The following is a 26,543-nucleotide window of genomic DNA, read 5'->3' on the forward strand; positions in this document are numbered from 1 at the left end:
GCTTGGTGCTGCTCACTTAAGACGCCCCTGGTCAACCACCAGCACCCACCACAACCGCTCTACAACCCTGGACACTCCTGGCCAACCACAAGAACCTACCACAACAAGTCTACAACCTTAGACACTCATGGCCAACCACAAGAACCTACCACAACCAGTCTACAACCTTAGACACTCCTGGTCAACCACAAGCACCCACCACAACCGCTCTACAACCCTGGACACTCCTGGTCAACCACAAGAACCTACCACAACAAGTCTACAACCTTAGACACTCATGGCCAACCACAAGAACCTACCACAACCAGTCTACAACCTTAGACACTCCTGGTCAACCACAAGCACCCACCACAACCGCTCTACAACCCTGGACACTCCTGGTCAACCACAAGAACCTACCACAACAAGTCTACAACCTTAGACACTCATGGCCAACCACAAGAACCTACCACAACCAGTCTACAACCTTAGACACTCACGGCCAACCACCAGCACCCACCACAACCGCTCTACAACCCTGGACACTCCTGGCCAACTACCAGCACCTACTATAACCAGTCCACAACCTTGGACACTCCTGGTCAACCACCAGCACCCACCACAACCGCTCTACAAACTTAAGACACTCCTGGCCAACCACCAGCACCCACCACAACCGGTCTACAACCCTGGACGCACCTGGCCATCCACCAGCACCTACTATAACCTCTCTACAACCCTAGACACTCCTGGTCAACCACCAGCACCCACCACAACCAGTCTACAACCTTGGACACTCCTGGCCGACCACCAGCACCAATCATAACCAGTCCATAATCCTGGCCAACCAGTCCACATATCAAGTTATCGAATTAGCATAAACCAAGAACCTGATTCATATTCCTATCTCTACTATATATGATAAAGAGACGACTCGACAGTATTTCTATCCATTACTGAATAACTGTGTGTGATCAACTTAATACTGCTCCAGTCAATGTGATGACCAGAGTCTTTGAGGTAACACTGATCACAATCTTTACATGGGTCATTAATGCACACCAACCCACGTGAGGAGGGATGTGTGTACAACACACACACACACACACACACACACACACACACACACACACAGTCCACGCACAGAAGAAGCCTTCCACACCTGCACAGGTGGGACACACCCGCCCAGATGGGTCACTACAGCTGGGATTAAGCCCAGGATTTCAGGCCTTCATGAAATTTACAGTCAGAGACAATATAGCACTATCCTGCCTCCCCCCCCCCCAAAAAAAAACACTCAACTCAGGAAACAGACTTAGTGTTAAGAGTGAATAAAGACGCTCGTTACCATACTGAAACCATGACCACTGGTTATATACTGAAACCATGACCACTGGTTATATACTGAAACCATGACCACTGGTTATATACTGAAACCATGACCACTGATTATATACTGAAACCATTATATACTGAAACCATGATTATATACAGAAACCACCATCACTGATTATATACTGAAACCATGACCAATGAGTCAAACGGTACGACCCTTGAGCACGACGGTACGACCCTTGAGCACGACGGTGCGACCCTTGAGCACGACGGTACGACCCTTGCGTAAGACGGTGCGAACCTTGAGCACGACGGTACGACCCTTGCGTAAGACGGTGCGAATCTTGAGCACGACGGTACGATCCTTGAGCACGAGGGTACGACCCTTGAACACGACGGTACGACCCTTGAGCACGACGGTACGACCCCTGGGGCAAGGTGGCCTAAGCCTTTGACCTGATCGTTAAGAGTAAGGTCAAAAAAAAAGGGAAAAAAAGAAAAAGAAAGGTCAGGTCACCATCCCTATACCTCCCTCCGAAGCGGGGGACCATCTCCGCCCGCCTCACACAACCAGTAAAAGACATGATCCCGGGAATGTTGAGTTTGACAACGCATCACTCACTTTGACAACGCATCACTCACTTTGACAACGCATCACTCACTTTGACAACGCATTACTCACTTTGACAACGCATCACTCACTTTGACAACGCATCACTCTGACAACGCATCACTCACTCTGACAACGCATCACTCTGACAACGCATCACTCACTTTGACAACGCATCACTCTGACAACGCATCACTCACTTTGACAACGCATCACTCTGACAACGCATCACTCACTTTGACAACGCATCACTCTGACAACGCATCACTCACTTTGACAACGCATCACTCTGACAACGCATCACTCACTTTGACAACGCATCACTCACTTTGACAACGCATCACTCTGGTGGTGAAGGTGTGAGGTGTGTTACCACGATGCACTCACGCTTGTTAACCTCTGTGACGTGTTCTGGAAGCCCCCCCCCCCCTTTCCCCCTCCCCATACAGTGCGTTATCAACTTTGCGTTACACGTGTTACCTCGAACCCCAAATGCTTTGTTAGGTTAAGTTAGGTTAGGTAAGGTTAGGTTAGGTTAGGTTAGGTAAGGTAAGGTTAGGTTAGGTAAGGTTAGGTAAGGTTAGGTTAGGTTAGGTAAGGTTAGGTTAGGTTAGGTTAGGTTAGGTTAGGTTAGGTTTACATAACCCATCTTAACGTAGCATAAACTACCCTAACCTAGCATAACCTACCCTAACCTAGTGTAACCTACCCCTTACCCTAACCTAGTGTGACCTACCCTAAGCTAGCTAAGCCTAGCCTAGCAAACCTTACTCTAACTAAGCATAACTTACCCTAACCTAGCATAACCTACCCTAACCTAAAATAACCTACCCTAACCTAGCGTAACCTACCCTAACCAAGCCTAGCAGCCCCCTACCCTAACCTAGTGTAACCTACCCCTTACCTTAACCTAGCATAACCTACCCTAACCAAGCCTAGCAGCCCCCTACCCTAACCTATTGTAACCTACCCCTTACCCTAACCTAGTGTGACCTACCCTAAGCTAGCAAACCCGACCCTAACCTAGCAAACTTTACTCTAACCGAGCATAACTTACCCTAACCTAGCATAACCTACCCTAACCTAGCAAACCCTACCCTAACCTAACATAACCTACCCTAACCTAGCAAACCCTACTCTAACTTAGCATAACCTACCCTACCCTAGCATAACCCTAACCTAGCATAACTTACCCTAACCAAGCAAAACCTACCCTAACCTAGCATAAACTACCCCTAACCTAGCATAACCAAACCTAGCCAACCCTACCCTAACTTCGTATAACCTACCCAACCTTACCCTAACCTAGCATAACCTATCCCTAACCTAGCATAACCTACCCCTAACCTAGCATAACCTACCGTAACCTAGCATAATAAACCAAACCTAGCCAACCCATAACCTAACCAAACCAACCCTACCCTAGAGAAGAAGCGTTGGGTGAGGGAGGAGGATATCTCCAAACGACCCACCACCTCCCTGTACCTCCTTGTAACAGCACTGTATCAGCAGTGATGTAAACACGAGCATAGTCCGTCATGACGTCCACTGAATCTCCCTTACCAACTCATACCGTGAGACACGAAGGAATGAAACTGAGTTACAACGACGAGGGGGTTTTCGTTGGCACATGACAAGACTGGCTGTCGACAGACCATGTCGGAAAACACGATTAGAACTGTACGTTCACACGCATGGGGGGCGTCCACCACCGCGCGTCACATGTTACGGTGAGATTCCATCTGCAAACCGGTTCGAATCGCTCATGAACAGGTTCTAATCGCTCATAAACAGGTTCTAATCGCTGACAAACAAGTTCGAATCGATCGTAAGCACAGGTTCGAATTGCTGGCAAACAGGTTCGAATCGCTTATAAACACAGGTTCGAACTGCTGACAAACAGGTTCGAATCGCTTATAAACAGGTTCGAAATGCTGACAAACAGGTTCGAATCGCTTATAAACACAGGTTCGAACTGTTAACAAACAGGTTCGAATCGCTTATAAACACAGGTTCGAACTGTTAACAAACAGGTTCGAATCGATCATAAGCACAGGTTCGAATAGCTGACAAACAAGTTCGAATCGCATATAAACAAGGTTCGAATAGCTGACAAACAGGTTCGAATCGCTTATAAACACAAGTTCGAATCGTTCACAAACAGATTTGAATCTCACCCACAACTTACTATTCCAATAAACCTTTGGAAGAAGAAGAAGAAAAATAGAAAAACATCCTTTTTAAATAAACCAAAACTGCATCACTGTGCGTCACTCCTTTGCTTCTCTGTTAGAGTGTGACGCTGTTAAGATAATTCGCTGACGTGCTGTACAACACCCTTATATTTATACCTTATATATATTACCGCCACCTGTACAACACGCCTATATTTATACCTTATATATATTACCGCCACTTACTACTACTACTACTACTACTAAGGCGACCAATCATAACCCTCTTGGTAACCAAGACAACGACCAATCAGGCGACGTTATGGCTGCGTCTCTTAAACCCCCTCCCCTCCACCACCCCCTCCATAAACCCCCTCTTAAACCTCCACCCCCACCCCCTCCATAAACCCCCTCTTAAACCTCCACCCCCACCCCCTCCTTAAACCCCCTCTTAAACCTCCACCCCCACCCCCTCCTTAAACCCCCTCTTAAACCTCCACACACACACCCCCTCCATAAACCTCCTCTTAAACCTCCACCCCCACCCCCTCCTTAAACCCCCTCTTAAACCTCCACCCCCACCCCCTCCTTAAACCCCCTCTTAAACCTCCACCCCCACCCCCTCCTTAAACCCCCTCTTAAACCTCCACCCCCACCCCCTCCTTAAACCCCCTCTTAAACCTCCAACCCCACCCCCTCCTTAAACCCCATCTTAAACCTCCACCCCCACCCCCTCCTTAAACCCCCTCTTAAACCTCCACCCCCCCTCCTCCCTAAACCCCCTCTTAAACCTCCACCCCCTCCATAAACCCCCTCTTAAACCTCCACACACACACCCCCTCCTTAAACCCCCTCTTAAACCTCCACCCCCCCTCCTTAAACCCCCTCTTAAACCTCCACACACACACACACCCTCCTCCTTAAACCCCCCACCCCCCCTCCTCCCTCGTTACACAGGACGAAACTACGAAGCCTTGACGGGTGTCTGCAGACCACCCCCCCTCACCCCCCCTTCCCCCCATCACTGGGGACAGCCATCTCAACCCGGGTCTGGCGGAGTTGAGACGACCTATCAAAAGCCGTTATCTCTCCGCGGCGCGTCTTGACCTCCAACCCTGAAGAAATAAAAGAAATAACACCCCCCCCCCCCACTACCTTATCATCCCCCCTCCCCTTCCCCCTTCCTTGGCTTTCCAACGCCTCCCCTCCCCCTCCCTCTGCAATGGTTCCCCGCTCACCCTTCTCCCCTTCCCTTCTTTCTCCCCCAATTCCCCCCTCCCCCTCCGCAATGGTTCCCCCGCTCCCCCTTCTCCCCTTCCCTTCTTTCTCCCCCAATTCCCCCCTCCGCAATGGTTCCACCGCTTCCCCTCCCTCCTCTCTCTTCTTCCTCCCCCAATTCCCCTTCCCCCTTCCCGTCTTCCTCCCCCAATTCCCCATCGTCCCGAATACACACACACACACACACACACACACACACACACACACACACACACACACACGCCCGGGGTCCCACCTTGGCAGGTCGAGGGAAGGAGCCCCAGAGAGAGAGAGAGAGAGAGAGAGAGAGAGAGAGAGAGAGAGAGAGAGAGAGAGAGAGAGAGAAGAAAACGGTTTTGTCCAAATGAGGACGCAGGAGGTATGGCTCCCCAGTTACCTCACACACACACACACACACACACACACACACACACATACAGAAAGTTTCATCATCAAAAATTCAAAACAAAAAAAAAGGAAAGTCGAATGTTCATCACGTTTCTAAAGGCATCTATGTTCTTACTGGGAGACGTGGAGAGGCGACAGAGCGGGCGTCAGCGGCGGAGGTGGTGATGATGGTGAGCCGAGACACACGTCGTTCACAAACCGACGAAACTGCTTCCTTACGCTATCCTTAACTACCTTATACCATGCGCAAACTACTCATGGTAGAATGTCGCACGCCTTTAATGGTACCTTAATATCAACCAATGTGGTTTGACGTAATTAACGTAAAGAGTTAAGAATGAAAAGAAAAAAACATATGGGGTTATCATAAGAGAATATGCTGGACCATCCTCCTTGCGGAAACTGATAAAGAATATGGACCCACCCGACCCCAGAACGAGGAAGGTGACCGCCCTCGATCTAGGCAAGTCTGGGGTCGAAAGAAGGTCGACAGAAAATAGGCAACCAAAACGTTCCCGTTCTCTATGACTACCGCTGCTGCTGCAGGGGGGACTACAGAAAACCCAACCCTCTCAGCAGCGGACACCATTACCAGAAGCCTCCTTGGGGTAAATCATGTCATAGCAGCGAAATGTGAGTTTTATTCCTATCGATATAGCGGTTAGAGTCTAGAAAATTCGGTACAGAGACTCGGGGAAAGAATGTCTCACACAGGCCTCTATAAACAGTCCATTGTGGAGAAAAAGCGAGTCACGTCCTTCCACTTAAACCCCCCCAACGTTTTATGCGTAGGTTGCCTCGTCCAACAGCCAGAGTAGAGTCCCTTCCCCACAGACCACCACGACGACTTACCACAAGACTCTAACACCCCCAGAGAGCGACGACTTCGTCTCTTACAACACGACTTACAGCTCCTCGACGACCACTTCACCACCACGACACCACGACACTTGGAAACCGACGACCATGGAGGAGTTGTCGCAACCTCGGCTTAGCTCAAGGACACTTGTCAAGGTGGGGGTAAGTAGTCATCCATCCTCGTCCTCCTTGTGTCTTTACGATGTCGTACGTAAGATGTTAAAAGATTCGTACCCAAGTGTCCAAGGGGAAAACCATCTTCGCTACTTGGAAAACCATCTTCGCTAAACACTATCTATCTCCCACCACCACCACCTAAAACTTGACCATTAACGACAATCATGCGGGAGAGACCCGCTCCCAGCCAGCCTGGGCAGGAGAGACCCGCTCCCAGCACCCAGCCGGCCTGGGCAGGAGAGACCCACTCCCAGTACCTAGCCGCTGGGCAGGAGAGACCCGCACCCAGCACCCAGCCGGCCTGGGCAGGAGAGACCCGCTCCCAGTACCTAGCCGCTGGGCAGGAGAGACCCGCTGAGATCAGCCGTCCTAGGCAGGAGAGACCCGCTCCCAGCACCCAGCCGTCCTAGGCAGGAGAGACCCTCTCCCAGTACCCAGCCGGCTTGGGCAGGAGAGACCCGCTCCCAGCACCCAGCCGGCCTGGGCAGGAGAGACCCGCTCCCACCAGCCGTCCTGGGCAGGAGAGACCCGCTCCCACCAGCCGGCCTGGGCAGGAGAGACCCGCTCCCACCAGCCGGCCTGGCCTGCGTCAGGTGTTGTCTGCTCCCACCGTCACCAGCACCACCACCAGCAGGAGGAGGAGGAGGAGGTGTTCGATAACCCGGGTAATCAACAAGTTATCTGCACGACCATGTGTGCTTGGTGGGGGTCTTGCGCCTCGCGTTATCAGTGTTTCTGCTGTTCCTTCCCAGGTGCCTGGTGAAGGAGAGGAACCTCTCCTTATCGGCAAGCAGGTAGGCAGGTGCTGCCGCCTCACCTCCCACTCCACCCCAACACACACACACACACACACACACACACACCGCCCTCAAAGCTTCTGCCATCCATACCCCTCGAGGACAACCCCTGCTCACAGAGAGACGCCTCGCTCAAAGCGATGAAGACATAACGAATCCTCAGACGAAATCCACTTTCTTCTTCTTCTTCTCCTTCTTCTTCTTCTTCTTCTTTTTCATCGCGATAATATTGGTCCTGTTCGTCGTTAGCTGTGTTATCTTCGATGCCACACGTATCTGTGACTGATAATGTAATGTATCTAATTCCAAAGTCTTTGAATCCCTCCTCAACTCCCTTATCCTCAGACATCATGAACTTTTAAAAGTCGTCTTTCTCTCTGATCACCAGTATGGCTTCCGTAAGGCGAGATCCACTGGTGATATTCTTTCCTGTCTTACTAATGTCTGGTCATCATCTCTGAAAAGATTTTGAGGAGTCGAGTGTAGTTGCGCTTGACATATCCAAAGCTTTTGCCAAGGTGGGACATCGGGGTCTCAACTCCAAGCATCCCCACTTCTTTTTTTTTAACTTCCCTCCCTCACTTTGCTCCGTCATATCTAGCTTCCTCTCTGGCCGATCTATCTCCGTGGTTGTTGATGGATTAGCCTCTGCTCCCTTTCACCAAAAGCAGTGGTGTTCCTCAAGGTTTTGTCCTGTCCCACTACATTTTTTCTCCTTTTCATCAACGATTTCATTTCTTCGACAAAGAGCCAAATGCACTCCTGCGTCGTCTCATCAACACTTCAATCATCCACATCCTTCAGTTCTACTCCCATCTTCTCTCACTCGATCTGCATCTCGTCGCGACGAAAACCTCCTCAATAAACTCAGACTTGAACGGTATATCTCAAGTGAGGTAGACGACATCTGCCTCAGTTTAACACCTCCAAGACACAGTTTCATCTCATCTCTCCGATGAAATTTCCTCACAACTTTGTTCTCTCTCTCTCTCTCTCTCTCTCTCTCTCTCTCTCTCTCTCTCTCTCTCTCTCTGACGGCTCCGCAAATTCCATCTCTTGACTCAGTGAACACACTTGGTATTACTATAACATCCACTCTTCATTGGAAACACCACATTACGAAAATAGGTAAGTCTACCTCTAAGAAATGGGGGGGGTGTCCTGTTTAGATGTCGAAATATCTTTTTTTCTGGATAGTTAGTTGCTCCGTATATAAGAACTGACTCATCCTTGTATGGAGTACTGCGCTCTCACATCTGGGATGGTTCTAGCTCTGTATCCTTACTTGAAAGAGTCGAGTCGAAAGCGGTCCGACTTACCAACTGTACCAGGCCAACTTCCAAACGACCCACTGGCCCTACGCCGCAGTGTTGGTTCACTTTGCCTTCATCTACAGGTATTACTTTGGTTTTTGCTCCCGAGAGCTGGCTGCTTGTGTGCCCCCCCACACCAGTAGTCAGGCAACGCAATACTCGGCAAACTGCTGCGTCACATGATTAGTGTGTGGCCATCGGCAAGCTCACTGGTGGGCCGTTTTGATAACTGTTTCTTTCCCTACACGTCGAGGCTTTCGAACTCCCTTCCCTCTCATGTCTTTCCCAATATCTATGACCTGGCATATCTTAAAAGACGATTTTTTTCCACCTCCCCGAAAACTCGTATCTTGCTACCCTTGTCTCTTCTTTTACCCTTTCATTAACTTCTCTGTATCTCAATCAAGGCGGCATTGATGTAGAGTTTTGTCCGTGATTGGAGTCTCTCACGTAATATATATAAATATATTGGAAAGGATCACAATTTTGCGCGAGATCAAGATATTCCTATGAGTCCACGGGGAACTCATCGTGTTTCATTTTCCCCGTGGACTCATAGGAATATATATATATATATATATATATATATATATATATATATATATATATATATATATATATATATATATATATATAACAATCCTTAGCAAAAGTAAATTGTCTAACTGCAACTCACCGTCTGCTTGATTAATCACTTAATTAATCACTCAATTAATCACCAGGACTCATAGGAATATATATATATATATATATATATATATATATATATATATATATATATATATATATATATATATATATATATATATCATTAACAATCCTTAGCAAAAGTAAATTGTCTAACTGCAACTGACCGTCTGCTTGATTAATCACTTTCCTTCCAAAGGCAAACTATTCAAAATATTCGACTTATCGACTATTCTGACAGAAGAAATCTTGCTGCACTGATCGAGAAATGGACGAATATCAGCAGAAAGAAAATATTAACTAAAGCGTCGTTCAAACTGAGACTCGGAAAAATCTAGAACGAGTCATCATCAGCCGTCGGTAAACAAACCCCTTACGTCGCCTTGTCATGTTCCAATAATGTTCCTGACCTATATATCCAAGTCCGACAACACCATTCTTTTAAATGTGCTCTTAAAAAGAATTATATATTTTTCGCGTTTATACTGTGGTTACTAAATTGGCAGTATCTATATTCATTTAGTTTCTACATATGGCTAACGTTAAATGAGCATAATATGTTATGGCTTTTACGGAGACTGTTTTTTTTCCCTCCTGCAAAATGATTCGCTTCCGCCCAGCTCCCTCCGACCACGAAAAATGCGTCGGGTTATTTCGTGAATTATTTCGATATCTCCCTCATCTCCGACTGCCCGCTGTCACTCCTCGACTTTGATGGCGTGACAAAAACCCCGTGAACTTCACCATCACGTCGAGGAAGTCTGAACGCGACGGAATGACAACGATTTAACGATGATTAATGACAAGAACTCGTGGACGACAATGAGACACATTCCTCATGTCAGTTTGGTTTTAAATGCTTTACACTTAACGTCTGCGAGAGACGCAGCTGAGAGACCCGTTTTCTTCATTCTTACTTATATATAACAACTCTACGAATCCATCTGTGTCGCTGCAGCCACTTAACACATCCATACGTATTCTATAAGTAGGAGTTTCATGGACTGACAGCTATCATTAGGGACTCTATTCATTACGTAATGAAAACACGATTTCCTCAACAGTAAATTTAAATGCAATGAATACACAGAAAATTTAAGGTCGAATAGAAAATAACAGGAAATTCGAAGTATATCAACTGACTGTTATATTTCTCTCTTTTGTCTCCCCAGATGATGTGATTATTACACGAAAGTGCACTTGGGAACTTATCGTTTTTCATTTCCCCGTCGACTCAGGAATATATATATATATATATATATATATATCCCTGGGGATAGGGGAGAAAGAATACTTCCCACGTATTCCCTGCGTGTCGTAGAAGGCGACTAAAAGGGGAGGGAGCGGGTGGCTGGAAATCCTCCCCTCTCGTTTTTTTTAATTTTCCAAAAGAAGGAACAGAGAAGGGGGCCAGGTGAGGATTTTCCCTCTAAGGCCCAGTCCTCTGTTCTTAATGCTACCTCGCAAATGCGGGAAATGGCGAATCGTATGAAAAAAAAAAAAAAAAAAAATATATATATATATATATATATATATATATATATATATATATATATATATATATATATATATATACCAAGGACTGTAATGATAATTTTTTAGCATTTCGTAGCTATAATTTTTCTCGACTAGATCCATGCAGTAACTCGTGAGTTACGTCGTAAAAAATAAAAAAGGCTATCCCTTCCACATGCAACAGTGACCTTGACCTCTGCACCGGACACGACCATACTTCTTCCTCACCCCAAGCATGTAACACACACACACACACACACACACATGTACACCAAGTCTTCGTGATATCTATAAACAAGAACTGGCTATTATGCAGAAAACGTGATCATCCTAACGTAACTTAATGTAACTAAACCTAACCTAACCTAATATAACGTAACGTAACCTAACCTAACCTAGTCTAACGTAACGTAACCTAACCTAACCTAATATAACGTAACGTAACCTAACCTAACCTAGTCTAACGTAACGTAACCTAACCTAACCTAATATACCGTAACCTTGCCTAACCTAACCTAGTCTAACGTAACGTAACCTAACCTAACCTAATATACCGTAACCTTGCCTAACCTAACCTAGTCTAACGTAACGTAACGTAAACTAAACTAACGTAACGTAACCTAACGTAACGTAACCTAGCGTAATCTTAACCTAATCCTAACTTAACGTAATCTAATCCTAACCTAATTTAACCTACACTAACCTTATCTAACCTAACAGTTCTTCAGCGCTTTTTATCACAAGATGATTCCCAGAAAGCGTAAAATTATTTACATGAAATTATATATCACCTTCAACTTTGAACCTTAAAATCGACAGAGACCTGTCCTTTGTTTGCCCCGAGAAAAACACAGGACCACAAGTCTTAATGAAACCCAACCAAGACAGACCTGAAATTCCTATTTTGTATCAACACTACTGACGCGTGTGGCTGTGATCTTGACCCCTGACCCTCTGACCTCACAATCAAGGGGGGTGTGACCCTCCCAGTAGCCCCAGTGTAAACACACATCCCAGGTCTTAGCGTAAACCCCGCCACCCAGCAAAGCCTAGCCCAGTTCACTGGGCGAACATGACGGCGCGTCCTCGCATGTGTGTGTGTGTGTGTGTGTGTGTGACCACGAACTTTACATCGCTTCATCTCTTGCATTAATGGCGACTTCTCTCGCCCTGAGGGACAACATTACACTGCTAAGCGACCCAGCTCATCTTGGGATGACAACCGCGAAAATTAAATCATCGCCCAAAATCAACTGGACAACACAGCAATAACCTTGTCCTTTGATTCGTTTTTTTTTTTTTAACCTCAAAATATATCGCTAAAATCAACTTAACAATATCAATTTTTTTTTTCATACTAGTTATTAGTCAAATTAAACGCTGGGTTTCTCAATTACCGTCCGGAGACCAGACATGGATATACAGACATACGGAACACCTGATTTGCCATGTAACATAGTCCCATCATGGTAGGGTTGGCTAGTGTGCCATGTAACATAGCTCATCATGGTAGGGTTGGCTAGTGTGCCATGTAACATAGCTCATCATGGTAGGGTTGGCTAGTGTGCCATGTAACATAGCTCATCATGGTAGAGTTGGTTAGTGCCATGTAATATAGCTCATCATGGTAGGGCTGGCTAGTGCCATGTAACATAGCTCATCATGGTAGGGTTGGCTAGTGTGCCATGTAACATAGCTCATCTTGGTAGGGTTGGCTAGTGTGCCATGTAACACAGCTCATCATGGTAGAGTTGGCTAGTGTGCCATGTAACATAACTCATCATGGTAGGGTTGGCTAGTGTGCCATGTAACATAGTTCATCATGGTAGGGTTGGCTAGTGTGCCATGTAACATAGCTCATCATGGTAGGGTTGGCTAGTGCCATGTAACATAGCTCATCATGGTAGGGTTGGCTAGTGTGCCATGTAACATAGCTCATCATGGTAGGGTTGGCTAGTGTGCCATGTAACATAGCTCATCATGGTAGAGTTGGCTAGTGTGCCATGTAACATAACTCATCATGGTAGGGTTGGCTAGTGTGCCATGTAACATAGTTCATCATGGTAGGGTTGGCTAGTGTGCCATGTAACATAGTTCATCATGGTAGAGTTGGCTAGTGTGCCATGTAACATAGTTCATCATGGTAGGGTTGGCTAGTGTGCCATGTAACATAGCTCATCATGGTAGAGTTGGTTAGTGCCATGTAACATAGCTCATCATGGTAGGGTTGGCTAGTGTGCCATGTAACATAGCTCATCATGGTAGAGTTGGCTAGTGTGCCATGTAACATAACTCATCATGGTAGGGTTGGCTAGTGTGCCATGTAACATAGTTCATCATGGTAGGGTTGGCTAGTGTGCCATGTAACATAGTTCATCATGGTAGGGTTGGCTAGTGTGCCATGTAACATAGCTCATCATGGTAGAGTTGGCTAGTGTGCCATGTAACATAGCTCATCATGGTAGGGTTGGCTAGTTCCATGTAACATAGCTCATCATGGTAGGGTTGGCTAGTGTGCCATGTAACATAGCTCATCATGGTAGGGTTGGCTAGTGTGCCATGTAACATAGCTCATCATGGTAGAGTTGGCTAGTGTGGCCATGTAACATAACTCATTATGGTAGGGTTGGCTAGTGTGCCATGTAACATAGTTCATCATGGTAGGGTTGGCTAGTGTGCCATGTAACATAGTTCATCATGGTAGAGTTGGCTAGTGTGCCATGTAACATAGTTCATCATGGTAGAGTTGGCTAGTGTGCCATGTAACATAGCTCATCATGGTAGGGTTGGCTAGTGTGCCATGTAACATAGCTCATCATGGTAGGGTTGGCTAGTGCCATGTAACATAGCTCATCATGGTAGGGTTGGCTAGTGTGCCATGTAACATAGCTCATCATGGTAGGGTTGGCTAGTGTGCCATGTAACATAGCTCATCATGGTAGAGTTGGCTAGTGTGCCATGTAACATAACTCATCATGGTAGGGTTGGCTAGTGTGCCATGTAACATAGCTCATCATGGTAGAGTTGGCTAGTGTGCCATGTAACATAGCTCATCATGGTAGGGTTGGCTAGTGTGCCATGTAACATAGTTCATCATGGTAGGGTTGGCTAGTGCCATGTAACATAGCTCATCATGGTAGGGTTGGCTAGCCTAGGTGCGACTCAGGCCGGGTCTGACTCAATATTCTTAGCGGAAATTCATCATGTTCAAACGCCACGTCTTCCCTGATCTTGAAAGCCGGAGTTCCCCACCTTGTGCTGGTAACCTGAGACGGCAGGGAGGAGGGAAGTAGGTGGCGTGTGTGTGTGTGTGTGTGTGTGTGTGTGCCTCACTTCAATGTGTGTGTGTGTGTGTGTGTGTGTGTGTGTGTGTGTGTGCGTGGTCTTACATTTCTCGCATCAGGCAGATTTCCAACGAATCTAAACAAAAACTATATACTATACTTAATTACCTGTATTCATACTCGTAAAACTCTCCTCATTATCGTACACTAATTTATAATAACCTTTCCACTGGTTAATAATAACCTTTCCACTGGTTAATAATAACCTTTCCACTGGTTAATAATAACCTTTCCACTGGTTAATAATAACCTTTCCACTGGTTAATAATAACCTTGACCACCCATTGGTTATGAATATTATTAATTAGCTTCATGAGGCGCAGATGTGCGCTGGGTGAAGCAGGGGTGGCTACGATGAAGGCCACCCAAGCAGGGTGGCTGGGCACGGGTGGCTGGGCGTCACCCACTGGACAAGTCCAAGGTCGCCGTTGACATGACAGTGCAACAACTCTTACGTAGTTGTTATTCTCTGGGTAAACGATCGTTCTGGCCGGCTGTACACGCTGGTTTGGTTGTTTCTGCGGCCTCCATCATGCCAATCACGAACGTCAACTTACAACCACATCTACAACACATCCGCCAACACGGGTACAAAGACGAAGAACCTTCAGCGCCTTCTTCAGGAGTTATGGATGATTCTACAACCATACACTCATACTCTCTTACTGCATACTATGTGGCCTGTGGTTATACATAGGCTATGTGGCCTGTGGTTATACACAGGCTATGTGGATTGTGGTTATACACAGGCTATGTGGACTGTGGTTATACATAGGCTATGTGGCCTGTGTTATACACAGGCTATGTGGCCTGTGGTTATACATAGGCTATGTGGCCTATGGTTATACATAGGCTATGTGGCCGGTGGTTATACACAGGCTATGTGGCATGTAGTTATACATAGGCTATGTGGCCTATTGTTATACACAGGCTATGTGGCCTGTGGTTATACACAGGCAACGTGGCCTATGGTTATACACTTACGTGGTATGTGGTCATACACAGGCTATGTGGCATGTGGCTATACACAGACTATGTGGCATGTTATACACAGGCTATGTGGCATGTGGTTATACACTTACGTGGTATGTGGGTTCCGATGAATTTCGAATTGATCGATACGTCTCGTATTGTCTGGGTTGGGCCGGCAGTCGTGTGAATGCCACACAAATTCTCAAATAATTACGGTCGCGCCACTTTACGGTAATTTCCATCGAAAAATACGAAAATCAATACTGCATTTATGACGGTAAGTGAAGGGTGGGATCATGTCGCTAGCAGTCGATATATTATAATACCACGAAAATTGGGCTACCACAATATGGCCAGAACAACCGGCATTTTTCAAAATCCTTCGTCCACGGTGTTATAGTTTATTTATTTATTTTTTTTCATATCTACTCCTGATGGTAAGTTGTTGTTTAAGTTGTTATTTACGTAAACAAAACTAATAGACGTACGTACGTACATCCTGGAGATAGATAACCGTACAGGGGGCACGAACTCTCGTTTTCTATAGGGGTAAATACACAGCATGACGACCCTTGGTCGTATATACATACGATGGATGACTATTGTATACATATGTATACACCTGGCCCAGCGTCTCGTCACTGGGTTCGTCAGGAGTGACGTGTCCCTGTACGGAGGGGTGTGGGTGGAGGTGTCGAGTGGTGGTGGTGAGGAGGTGGTGAGGAGCAGGAGGAGGTGGTGGTGAGGAGGTGGTGATGAGGAGGTGGTGGTGAGGAGGAGGTGGTGGTGAGGAGGAGGTGGTGGTGAGGAGGAGGTGGTGAGGAGGAGGTGGTGGTGAGGAGGAGGTGGTGGTGAGGAGGAGGAGGAGAAGGAAGTGGTGAGGAGGAGGAGAAGGAGGAGGAGGAGGAGGAGGAGGAGGAGGTGGTGAGGAGGAGGTGGTGGTGAGGAGGAGGTGGTGAGGAGGAGGAGGAGGAGGAGGAGGTGGTGGTGAGGAGGAGGTGGTGAGGAGGAGGAGGAGGAGGTGGTGGTGAAGAGGTGGTGAGGAGGAGGTGGTGGTGAGGAGGTGGTGATGAGGAGGTGGTGGTGAGGAGGAGGTGGTGGTGAGGAGGAGGTGGTGAGGAGGAGGAGGAGGAGGTAGTGAGGAGGAGGAGGTGGGACGATGCTGGAATATATGTGTATACAAGTTTCGCCCGTGTCGTCACCCGCCAGAGAGGGGTTCACCCGCTCGCCAGTCAAACATCACCAGGGGGAGAGGAACCTCACACGGTAGAGGGGAAACGGCGAGGGGGGGGGAGGAGGAAAGACAGGAAGTATTACTGAAGGGGGATGGAGGGGGAAAGGGTCGGTCGAACCGCAAACGAAACAGTGAAACGGAACATCCTCTAATACTGAGCTGAGGAACAGGAGACACGGACGGAGGTCTCGAACCGCAAACGAAACAGTGAAACGGAACATCCTGGAATACTGAGTTGTGGAACAGGAGACGCGGACGGAGGTCTCGAACCGCAAACGAAACAGTGAAACGGAACATCCTGGAATACAGAGCTGAGGAACAGGAGACTCGGACGGAGGTGGTCCCGAGCTCGGTATATGGCTAAGCTTCGAACCCGACCGGAACGAACCCCCATCCTCTCTCACCCCACCAACAGACCATCCTGGCTCGAAACTTACGTCTTAAACTGAAACACGAGAGCGAGGCTGGTGGCCGGCACTTTACGCCAACACACAAGAGATCGGAGAGGAGGAGAGGAGAGGAGAGCAGAGAGGGGAATTCATTTCAATCTGTCTTCGTCACGGAGTAAGTGACCCCCCCAAGAAAACCCGGGGGAACCCAGGAGAGGGTTAAAGAGGAACCCACACACCGCCAGCAGAGCGGCACACCCCCCCCCCCCCTCGGCCAGCACCCCTCTCCATCATCCCCCTGGCCTCCACCTGCTGCTTTCCCGGGGTGGCTCAGGGACCTTCAGGTTGAGGTCAGGTCCACCATGTGGCCCCTGGGACTGTCAAGTGAGAGTCAGGTCCACCATGTGGCCCATGGCGCTGTTAAGCGAGAGTCAGGTCCACCATGTGGCCCATGGCGCTGTTAAGCGAGAGTCAGGTCCACCATGTGGCCCATGGCGCTGTTAAGCGAGAGTCAGGTCCACCATGTGGCCCCTGGGACTGTCAAGTGAGAGTCAGGTCCACCATGTGGCCCCTGGGACTGTCAAGTGAGAGTCAGGTCCACCATGTGGCCCCTGGCGCTACCTGGAAGTGTCAGGTGGGAGTCAGGTCCACCATGTGGCCTCTGGGACTGTCAAGCGAGGGGTCAGGTCCACCATGTGGCCCCTGGGACTGTCAAGCGAGAGTCAGGTCCACCATGTGGCCCCTGGCGCTACCTGGAAGTGTCAGGTGGGAGTCAGGTCCACCATGTGGCCCATGGCGCTGTTAAGCGAGAGTCAGGTCCACCAGGTGACTCCTGCCTCTACCTGGAAGTGTCCGGTGGGAGCCAGGTCCACCAGGTGACCCCTGGGGTTGCAGATAGCCAGGGGGGAGGAAGCCTTCGCTACGCATATCGTTATCTCTCAGGCTGGTCCGCTGGCGCATCTCTCGCCACACAAAGGTGATAAGAGATTCCCAGCAGAGCACACACGACCAGGTCACGGCGCAGCCGTATTGCGCACTATGTAACACACACACACACGACCGGGTCACGGCTGCTGTATTGCGCACTATGTAACACACACACGACCGGGTCACGGCGCTGCCGTATTGCGCACTATGTAACACACACACACACGACCGGGTCACGGCGCTGCCGTATTGCGCACTATGTAACACACACACGACCGGGTCACGGCGCTGCCGTATTGCGCACTATGTAACACACACACACACACGACCGGGTCACGGCGCTGCCGTATTGCGCACTATGTAACACACACACGCACGACCGGGTCACGGCTGCCGTATTGCGCACTATGTAACACACACACGACCAGGTCACGGCGCAGCCGTATTGCGCACTATGTAACACACACACACACACGACCGGGTCACGGCGCTGCCGTATTGCGCACTATGTAACACACACACACACACACACACACACACACACACACACCTCCGGGCCTTTTTTCCCTCCCCCTCCTCCTCCTTCTCCCTTCTACGGGTCATCATGACGTGAGGTCGAGGGTCCTCGCCACCTTCAGCGCCTACACAGGACTCGCCACACTCACCCACGGGGGAGGGGCGCGGCGGGGCGCGGCGGGGCGTGGCGGCCGAGCCTACGTGGACATGTTCACAGTGATATCAGAGTAAGCCTTTACTTCGGGGCACCTCCTCCGCTGCTCTCGTATCTACACCAGTCTTCCTAACGCCCGTGATGAAGTGGAGACAATGAGTGTCAACAAAAAATCACATTTTGACGAAACAATTTGACAAAATTGACATTTAAAAAGTATCTTTCAATGCTCACAGAAGGAAAGAATATGAGGGTATTTGGGGAAGATGATGATGACTGACGATGTAGAGGGGAAAGGAAGGGGGAAATATAACGATATGTATTTTGAAGGACATAAAGCAGTACAGAGGAGAAGGTCCGAGTGTAGAGAGAGAGAGAGAGAGAGAGAGAGAGAGAGAGAGAGAGAGAGAGAGAGAGAGAGAGTGTGTGTCCATCACACAACACTGGGTCACCACCACCACCAACACCGCTGCTGTTGCTGCTTGAGACACACGAGAGAGAGAGAGAGAGAGAGAGAGAGAGAGAGAGAGAGAGAGAGAGAGAGAGAGAGAGAGAGAGAGAGAGAGAGAGCAGAGCAGAGCCTGTCAAGAATTGATTGGGGATGATGCGACGAGAGAAGACGAGGAGGAAGAGAGCGGAACGATACAAAAAAAAAAATATTAGAAAAAGGATTTGAAGCAGAGGCTTCGATTAAATCTGTTGGTGTATCACGGCTGTGCTACATCAAGGTTATGTAACATCCGTATGTGTGTACGTCTCACGTTCTGATGAGCGAGACATATCCCCCCAAGATTGGGATGTGGGTGTATTTGTGTGTAGCTCTGTAACGAGGAGGAGCGTTTTACACTCGTGTGGCACCATCTCTTTCAATGTTCTCCATCATACACCTTCTTAAACTTCTGCACGCTTCCTTCTTGCATCTGTTGCCTCATTAAGTTTATTCCACCCATCCACCAATCCTACGCTGTAAAAGTACATATCTACAATTTTTCTAAGTTCTCTGCATAATTCTATGTTATGTTCTCTGTTCTGTTCTATCCTTGTATCTGTTGAAGAACACTTCAATGCCTGTTGTCATGAAAACTTCAAAATGGGCAAGTATCAAGCCTCTAGCCTTTTCCTGCTCACTCAGCTCTCTTACTTTTGGTACCATCTATTTGCCCTCCTCTGGACCTTCTCTATTAGCTCCCTGTGTTCCTGGAGCAGCATGACCTAGTTCTGGCTTTCTGCAAGACGTGAAAAGCTTGATGAATATTTTCATGTCCATGAAATGGAACGTAAATTCTAATATTTCTGTCAGCAGACACTTTGTTCCCTTGATTGTTCTCCCAAGGTGGGACTAAGGCAACAGGTTAGGGATGATGTCAACTCCCAAATCCCTCACAAACAGATTCCTGCAGTTTATTTCTATCTGGACGATAATCATTATCAATCTATATTTACTAAAGTTGAACCTCAACCGTGTATCAAATTACATTATTGGAGTCTGTCAAGGACCCCTTGTAAGCTGATGCAATCCTCCTTGCTCTTCCCCTCCCTCAGGATCTTGACATCATCTGCCAAGATAATCAGGTACGAGTCCATATCATCTGACCAGTCAATCACACAGATCAAGATGAGAAATGGTCCCAGAACAGAACCTTGCAGCACTCCGGTGGTGACCTCAACCCATTTGGAAAAGGCTACTCTGACGTGCGTGCTTTGTTCCCTTCTACTACGATGTTCTCTCCATGGATGGAGACTCTCCCTCATCCGCGCCTGGTGATCTATGCCATACCTCCAGTGCGGTGCTGAGACTTGAGGAACACATTCAAGCTATAAGTGTTTGATATACGTTGTGAACAGCCTCCCGGCCATTTCCTCATCCGCGTACTTCAATACTCTTCTGCGAGCCGCCAGCAGTCACTTAGTCTGACGCCTTCATAAGTCTCTCCTGAAGTGGAGTTCTGGTGATAGGCATAACACAGAGTCTCCAACTAGGTCTGCAACACTCAGACTCCTGCATCTTACTTCCCTGTTATAAGGTGATCTTAGAGAGTCCTGCATTCACTGTGTCTCATCTTGCGTCCACTCGGGTGGAAGATCATCAACCGCACATCAACACTTCAACTTTTGCAGCGTGTTTCGATCCCCTTGTAGGTGGATGCAATCCCTCCTAACCATTCTTTCGCCCCCTCTCCTTCCCTGAGCAACACCCGTGTGTGTGTGTGTGTGTGTGTGTGTGTGTGTGTGTGTGTGTGTGTGTGTGTGTGTGTGTATTCTGGGAGCAAGTAGAGCCAGGGTGAGTTCAACACACCGCGGGTCCTGGGAGAAGGAGGTAGGGGTCGAGCGCCAGACATTATCGATCGATCTCCCCTCCACCAGGATCCACGTCATCGACTCTGACCCCGCCCTCCGACCCCCACACCCCCTTCCCCTCCCACACCCCTCGACCTACCCCGACCCTACACCACTCTCCCCCTCCCCCCTTTGCCCCTCCCACCGTGATCTGCTTACCCTCATCTGAACGAGCGACGTTTGCGAAGACGTCGGGTATTTCTCCACCTAACTTTTATAAAGTCTCGCTCGTGGAGAAGGAGGAGGACCATCATCGGAGCGACGCCGCTGACGACGCCAAGCGACGACAGGCAGTGATGACGACGCCCACCGCGGCGGTGCAACTGTGGCGTCGGTGTAGGCTTACCTGAGGCAGCCTTGGGGGGGGTCCTCCGTCCACCGCCCCCCCAACACAACCCTGGCTGGGCCTAAGGCTGTGTGGTGTGGTGCTGGTGGTGTGGTGTGGTGATGTGGTAGACTGTAGTAAGGGGAGGTGGTTGTGTGGTGGTGCTGGTGATGTGGTGTGGTGACCTGGTTGTGTGATGTGGTGCTGGTAGTGTGGTGTGGTGATGTGGTAGACTGTAGTAAGGGGAGGTGGTTGTATGGTGGTGCTGGTTGTGTGGTGTGGTGACGTGGTTGTGTGGTGGTGCTGGTGGTGTGGTGTGGTGACCTGGTTGTGTGGTGGTGCTAACCTGGTTGTGTGGTGTGGTGACCTGGTTGTGTGATGGTGCTGGTGGTGTGGTGTGGTGACCTGGTTGTGTGGTGGTGCTGGTGTGGTGACGTGGAAGACGTGTGGTAGGGGTGGTGGTCGTGTGGCGGTGTTGTGGTGGTACCGGCCCAGATCACGACAAACAACACGTCCTTAAGTTATGATTATTTTTATCACACGTCACAAAAGCTTGTTTATTGGGGGGTATATCAGGGCCTTGTACCAGGGTGCCTTGTTCGTCCTAGTGTACGTAAGTAACACGACTATTCCCATGGAACGAACCACAGTCTCTGAAGTAAATAACATGACTGTTCCCATGGAACGAACCACAGTCTCAGACGTAAACATGACAGTTCCCATGGAACGAACCACAGTCTCAGACGTAAACAACATGAAAGTTCCCATGGAACGAACCACAGTCTCCCACGTTAATATCATGACTGTTCCCATGGAACGAACCACAGTCTCCGACGCAAATAACATGACAGTTCCCATGGAACGAACCACAGTCTCCTTCCCGAAGACGAGACTATTAGCGGCTTTTCCCCCTCTCCTCATGAGCGCCTCATGACACGTGTCAACAACACCCGTGGTGCAGCGGTAAGCGTTCCTGACCGTGACGCATCATTCACTGACCGACCAGGGTCGAGTGCATGGGTTCGAATCCTAGTTGCTGTAGTTTGTCCACAGTCAACCCAGCTGTTCATCATCCACCCTTAAAGGGTTGGTCAATAAAATGAGTATCTAGCTCAGGCTAGACAATATATATACATACATACATTTTTTTTTCATACTATTCGCCATTTCCCACGTTAGTGAGGTAGCCTTAAGAACAGAGGACTGAGCCTTTGATGGAAATCCTCACTTGGCCCCCTTCTCTGTTCCTGCTTTCGGAAAATTAAAAATGAGAGGGGAGGATCTCCAGCCCCCCTCAGCTCCCTCCCCTTTTAGTCGCCTTCTACGACACGCAGGGAATACGTGGGAAGTATTCTTAATCCCCCATCCCCAGGGATATATATATATATATATATATATATATATATATATATATATATATATATATATATATATATATATATATATATATATACACATATCGTTAATGATATGGACTTAATTAGGACCTCAGCTGTCCGCGCCGTAATACGCAACATGAAAAAAAAAAAATTACTCCTACGTTCCCCATTGCTGGTCTGTCAACAACTACACAAGTCTCTCTACAGTGACATGCTGTAGGGGGGGAAGACCACGTCCCGTACGTGAAGATCTTACATGTCCCTCCGCTGGACAAAGACCATGAGCGGAGGAGAGGGGTTTACCGACACCCACGTCTCTTGTTTACACTGGAGTTAGGGGGTGTGTGGGAGGTGAGGTGTGTGTGTGTGTGTGTGTGTGTGTGTGTGTGTGTGTGTGTGTGTGTGTGTGTGTGTGTGATATACCTCTGTCTTCCCGCTCGCGGAAGTCATCGTCTGGGAGGTCCAGAACCACAGGCCTGGCGCTGGGGAAGTCGCCTCCCTAACGGTGGATCGGCTGGCTACTTCGAGGCTCACTCGAAACTCTACGACTCTGGGTCGGTAATGTCGCCCTTGACGACGGAACTACTACAAGGGACGCCCGTAAAGCCGGTGATCCTTAAGCAATACAAGAAGGTTTTCATCCTTAAGTACAAGTGGCCTTTACCTTCGCCGCCTTAAGTTCGAGAATCAGAGGCAATGGCAAGGGACCGTCATCCTTACCCGAGTCGCTAATTGCCGAGGCGTCATTAAAGTTGAGAATCAGTTGGAGCGCGAAGGGGTTTGTCGGCCTAGACGCCCGCACCGGCCGGCCTCCCGCCAGCCAGCCACCCTGGCAGTACTGCAGGCCAGCTGCAGGTGTGTGTGTGTGTGTGTGTGTGTGTGTGTGTGTGTGTGTGTACCTACTTGTGCTGTACAGGGAGGGAGGGGTGATCTGTACACTCGTGTGGCCACCGTCTCTTCTGAACATCCTGTACCATCATGACACAGCCTCTCACACCCGTGTACGCTGCCCCACATGCTCCATGTGGACAATGTTCTCGCTCCGTGTCATGCCATTCATCCACCATTCTTGTCCTACACACACAAGAAAAATAAAGACTTATTTACATCTTTTTTTCCACCATTTCGACTAAAAACCCTTAAAGCTCTCACCTTTGTTTATTCTCTCTCTCTCTCTCTCTCTCTCTCTCTCTCTCTCTCTCTCTCTCTCTCTCTCTCTCTCTCTCTCTCTCATCTCAAATGCCAGGAAAAAAGATGGAGAGAGAGAAAGCGGCATGTGGAAGGGAGAAAGGTTATGGGAAGCCACCAACACGAAAGCAGGAAGGGAGTCCCACAGCTCGGCCTGGTCGAGGGAGGACGATCCCAACGGCCAGTCCTCGAATGCCCGGTCGCTACACAGAAACTGCGGGAAGCGTCGATCACTGCGCGTGGCCTCGGTGGCAGGGACAGACGCCGAGAGGCCATGAGAGAACACACACAGAGGCCAAAATTATACCCACGGTCTATAACAGGGAGGTGAGAGGGAATGCCAGACACCACATCCTTGGGGTATAAACACGACCTGCTACCCTGGAGAATGGATGAGCTGCCGGCCCTAACAAGCACTCAGCATCGACCGTAGCTCATGTGGATCCATCACTCGCCCCTCCTCCTCCTCCTCCTCCGAACACACAACTCTGGTCTGCGTCATCACCTCCAGGTGTCTATAAGGACAGACCAGCCGGTCGGTATCAACGAGCCGTGCGTGAGTGACACGACCTGTCCTCATACCACATCGACTGGTTACAGCTGTAAGCCTCCCCACCACGCGTCCTCCTGGTTACAGCTGTAAGCCTCCCCACCACGCGTCCTCCTGGTTACAGCTGTAAGCCTCCCCACCACGCGTCCTCCTGGTTACAGCTGTAAGCCTCCCCATCGCGGGTCCTCCTGGTTACAGCTGTAAGCCTCCCCACCGCGCGTCCTCCTGGTTACAGCTGTAAGCCTCCCCATCGCGGGTCCTCCTGGTTACAGCTGTAAGCCTCCCCACCGCGCGTCCTCCTGGTTACAGCTGTAAGCCTCCCCACCGCGCGTCCTCCTGGTTACAGCTGTAAGCCTCCCCACCGCGGGTCCTCCTGGTTACAGCTGTAAGCCTCCCCACCGCGCGTCCTCCTGGTTACAGCTGTAAGCCTCCCCACCGAGCGTCCTCCTGGTTACAGCTGTAAGCCTACCCATCGCGGGTCCTCCTGGTTACAGCTGTAAGCCTCCCCACCGCGCGTCCTCCTGGTTACAGCTGTAAGCCTCCCCACCGCGCGTCCTCCTGAAATACATTTGGGGAACACCTGCCTGATGGTGGGGACGGCCAAGCCCCCAGCACCCTCAGCCACCCACCCAGGACAGAGGTCTGTTCCCTCCCAGAATTCCTCCAGACCCACCAGTGTTGCAAGGCTCGCTACCCACCCACCCACCCACCCACCCAGGACAGAGGTCTATTCCCTCCCAGAATTCCTCCAGACCCACCAGTATTGACCAGTCTTTTACGGGTCGTCCACCGAGTACACCCACAGAGGAGACAATCAGCTCATAACTCGTCTCGGATCTGTACAAAGATCGTGAGGCAGGAGACGTACAGAGATTTCTCTACATCGTGAACTACGTCAATATCCTGGTGACCCAGAATCGACAGAACTCAAAACTGTAGATAGACAGGGTGGTCAACTTCCAGCGCCCCCAAATACTTCGCTCGCAGGAAGGAGGGGGACCAAACGACTTATAAACTTTCACTCAACACCTGAGGGAAGAAATAGTTAGTAGATTAAAGCAACACACTTCCTCCAAGGAAAACCTGGGAAAGCAGAGACGAAATCACTGGTATGAAAGACAGACATGCACCTCACCCTAATCCACTGCACAATCGAACGAACTAATTTCAAGATGGGTTCATGTGTTGAGCTACAGTATGCTGTCGCCTTAGACTAGAGATAATCTCCTAGAGAAATCCAAAGACAGAAATGATCTTACCCAATATCATGCTAAACAAGGAAAATGAATGTGATGTCCCACATACTGAGTATGAACTTGGTGTAGCCCTTACCATGAGAAAGGGTACTGCCCCTCGAAAGGATGGCATCATCTACTATATCAATAGACTGCTGAGACTCGTACAGGGTAATCCACTGTTAAACCAGTATAATAGGAATTATGCTGTGGGTCAGTTGCCTTCGTAGACCAACATTCTTATTGTACCAATACCAGAAAAAAAAAAAAATATCAAGCTGATGATTTTTCTTCTCCTCTCCCTGACAAGTTGCTTCTGCAAAAACCCATGACAAGATGGTGTTCAACAGACTACCTCAAAGAATCAAAGACCATATGTCGCCTATATGTCATTGATGGGTTCCCAGACTGCAAAGGTGTATACAGCTGTATCACAACTCTACTAATAGTTCATGGAAGACAGGCGGCACATATACACATTGCTTGAAAGTTACAACTAATGCTGGTAGTAGGTAAGTTGTAATGTATGAAATGGCCAAAAATGACACAAAAGTTGGTCCATTTTTGCCCGGCATACTTAGTAAGCTGACCAACACAGAGTCTGCTTATCTACAAGGTTCGAAAACTGGAATTAAATATACGCAAAGTGACATTCCTCAAGGTGAGATACTGAGCCCCACAATGTTCTAATATACGCATCATCAAAACTTTGTTAACATGACAAACATCACTCTCACATACTCGCACCAACATTATCATTAATTACGCTGATAATAACCTAGTATATGTTGCTATCCTAGTTTATGTTGCATCAAACCTATACCTACCTTCACCTAAGTTAGTATAACTTATCTGCCTATTTACTTCCAAAACCACACAAAAT

At 48.7% G+C, this 26,543-nt stretch overlaps 1 protein-coding gene across 6 annotated transcripts in view; it reads right to left on the reverse strand.

Annotated features, from left to right (window-relative positions):
- LOC139750769 (uncharacterized) overlaps window positions 1–26,543 on the reverse strand; it is a 284,624-nt gene that overhangs the window by 204,080 nt on the left and 54,001 nt on the right. Inside the window, exon 1 of one of the 6 annotated variants that reach the window (XR_011713220.1) lies at window positions 9,763–9,910. The exons of 3 other annotated variants lie outside the window; for them this stretch is intronic. Coding sequence is in view for 1 of the 3 variants with exons in the window: in XM_071665493.1 (XP_071521594.1) it covers window positions 14,563–14,572 (10 nt within the window). In the remaining 2 variants the exon portion in view is untranslated. Of the gene's footprint in view, window positions 1–4,275; window positions 4,328–9,762; window positions 9,911–14,562; window positions 14,803–26,543 lie in introns of those variants that run through there. 2 more of the 6 variants (XR_011713218.1, XM_071665493.1) reach the window with 2 other exon arrangements.

Source organism: Panulirus ornatus, chromosome 10 (genome assembly GCF_036320965.1).
Source record: "Panulirus ornatus isolate Po-2019 chromosome 10, ASM3632096v1, whole genome shotgun sequence".
Taxonomy (NCBI): domain Eukaryota; kingdom Metazoa; phylum Arthropoda; class Malacostraca; order Decapoda; family Palinuridae; genus Panulirus; species Panulirus ornatus.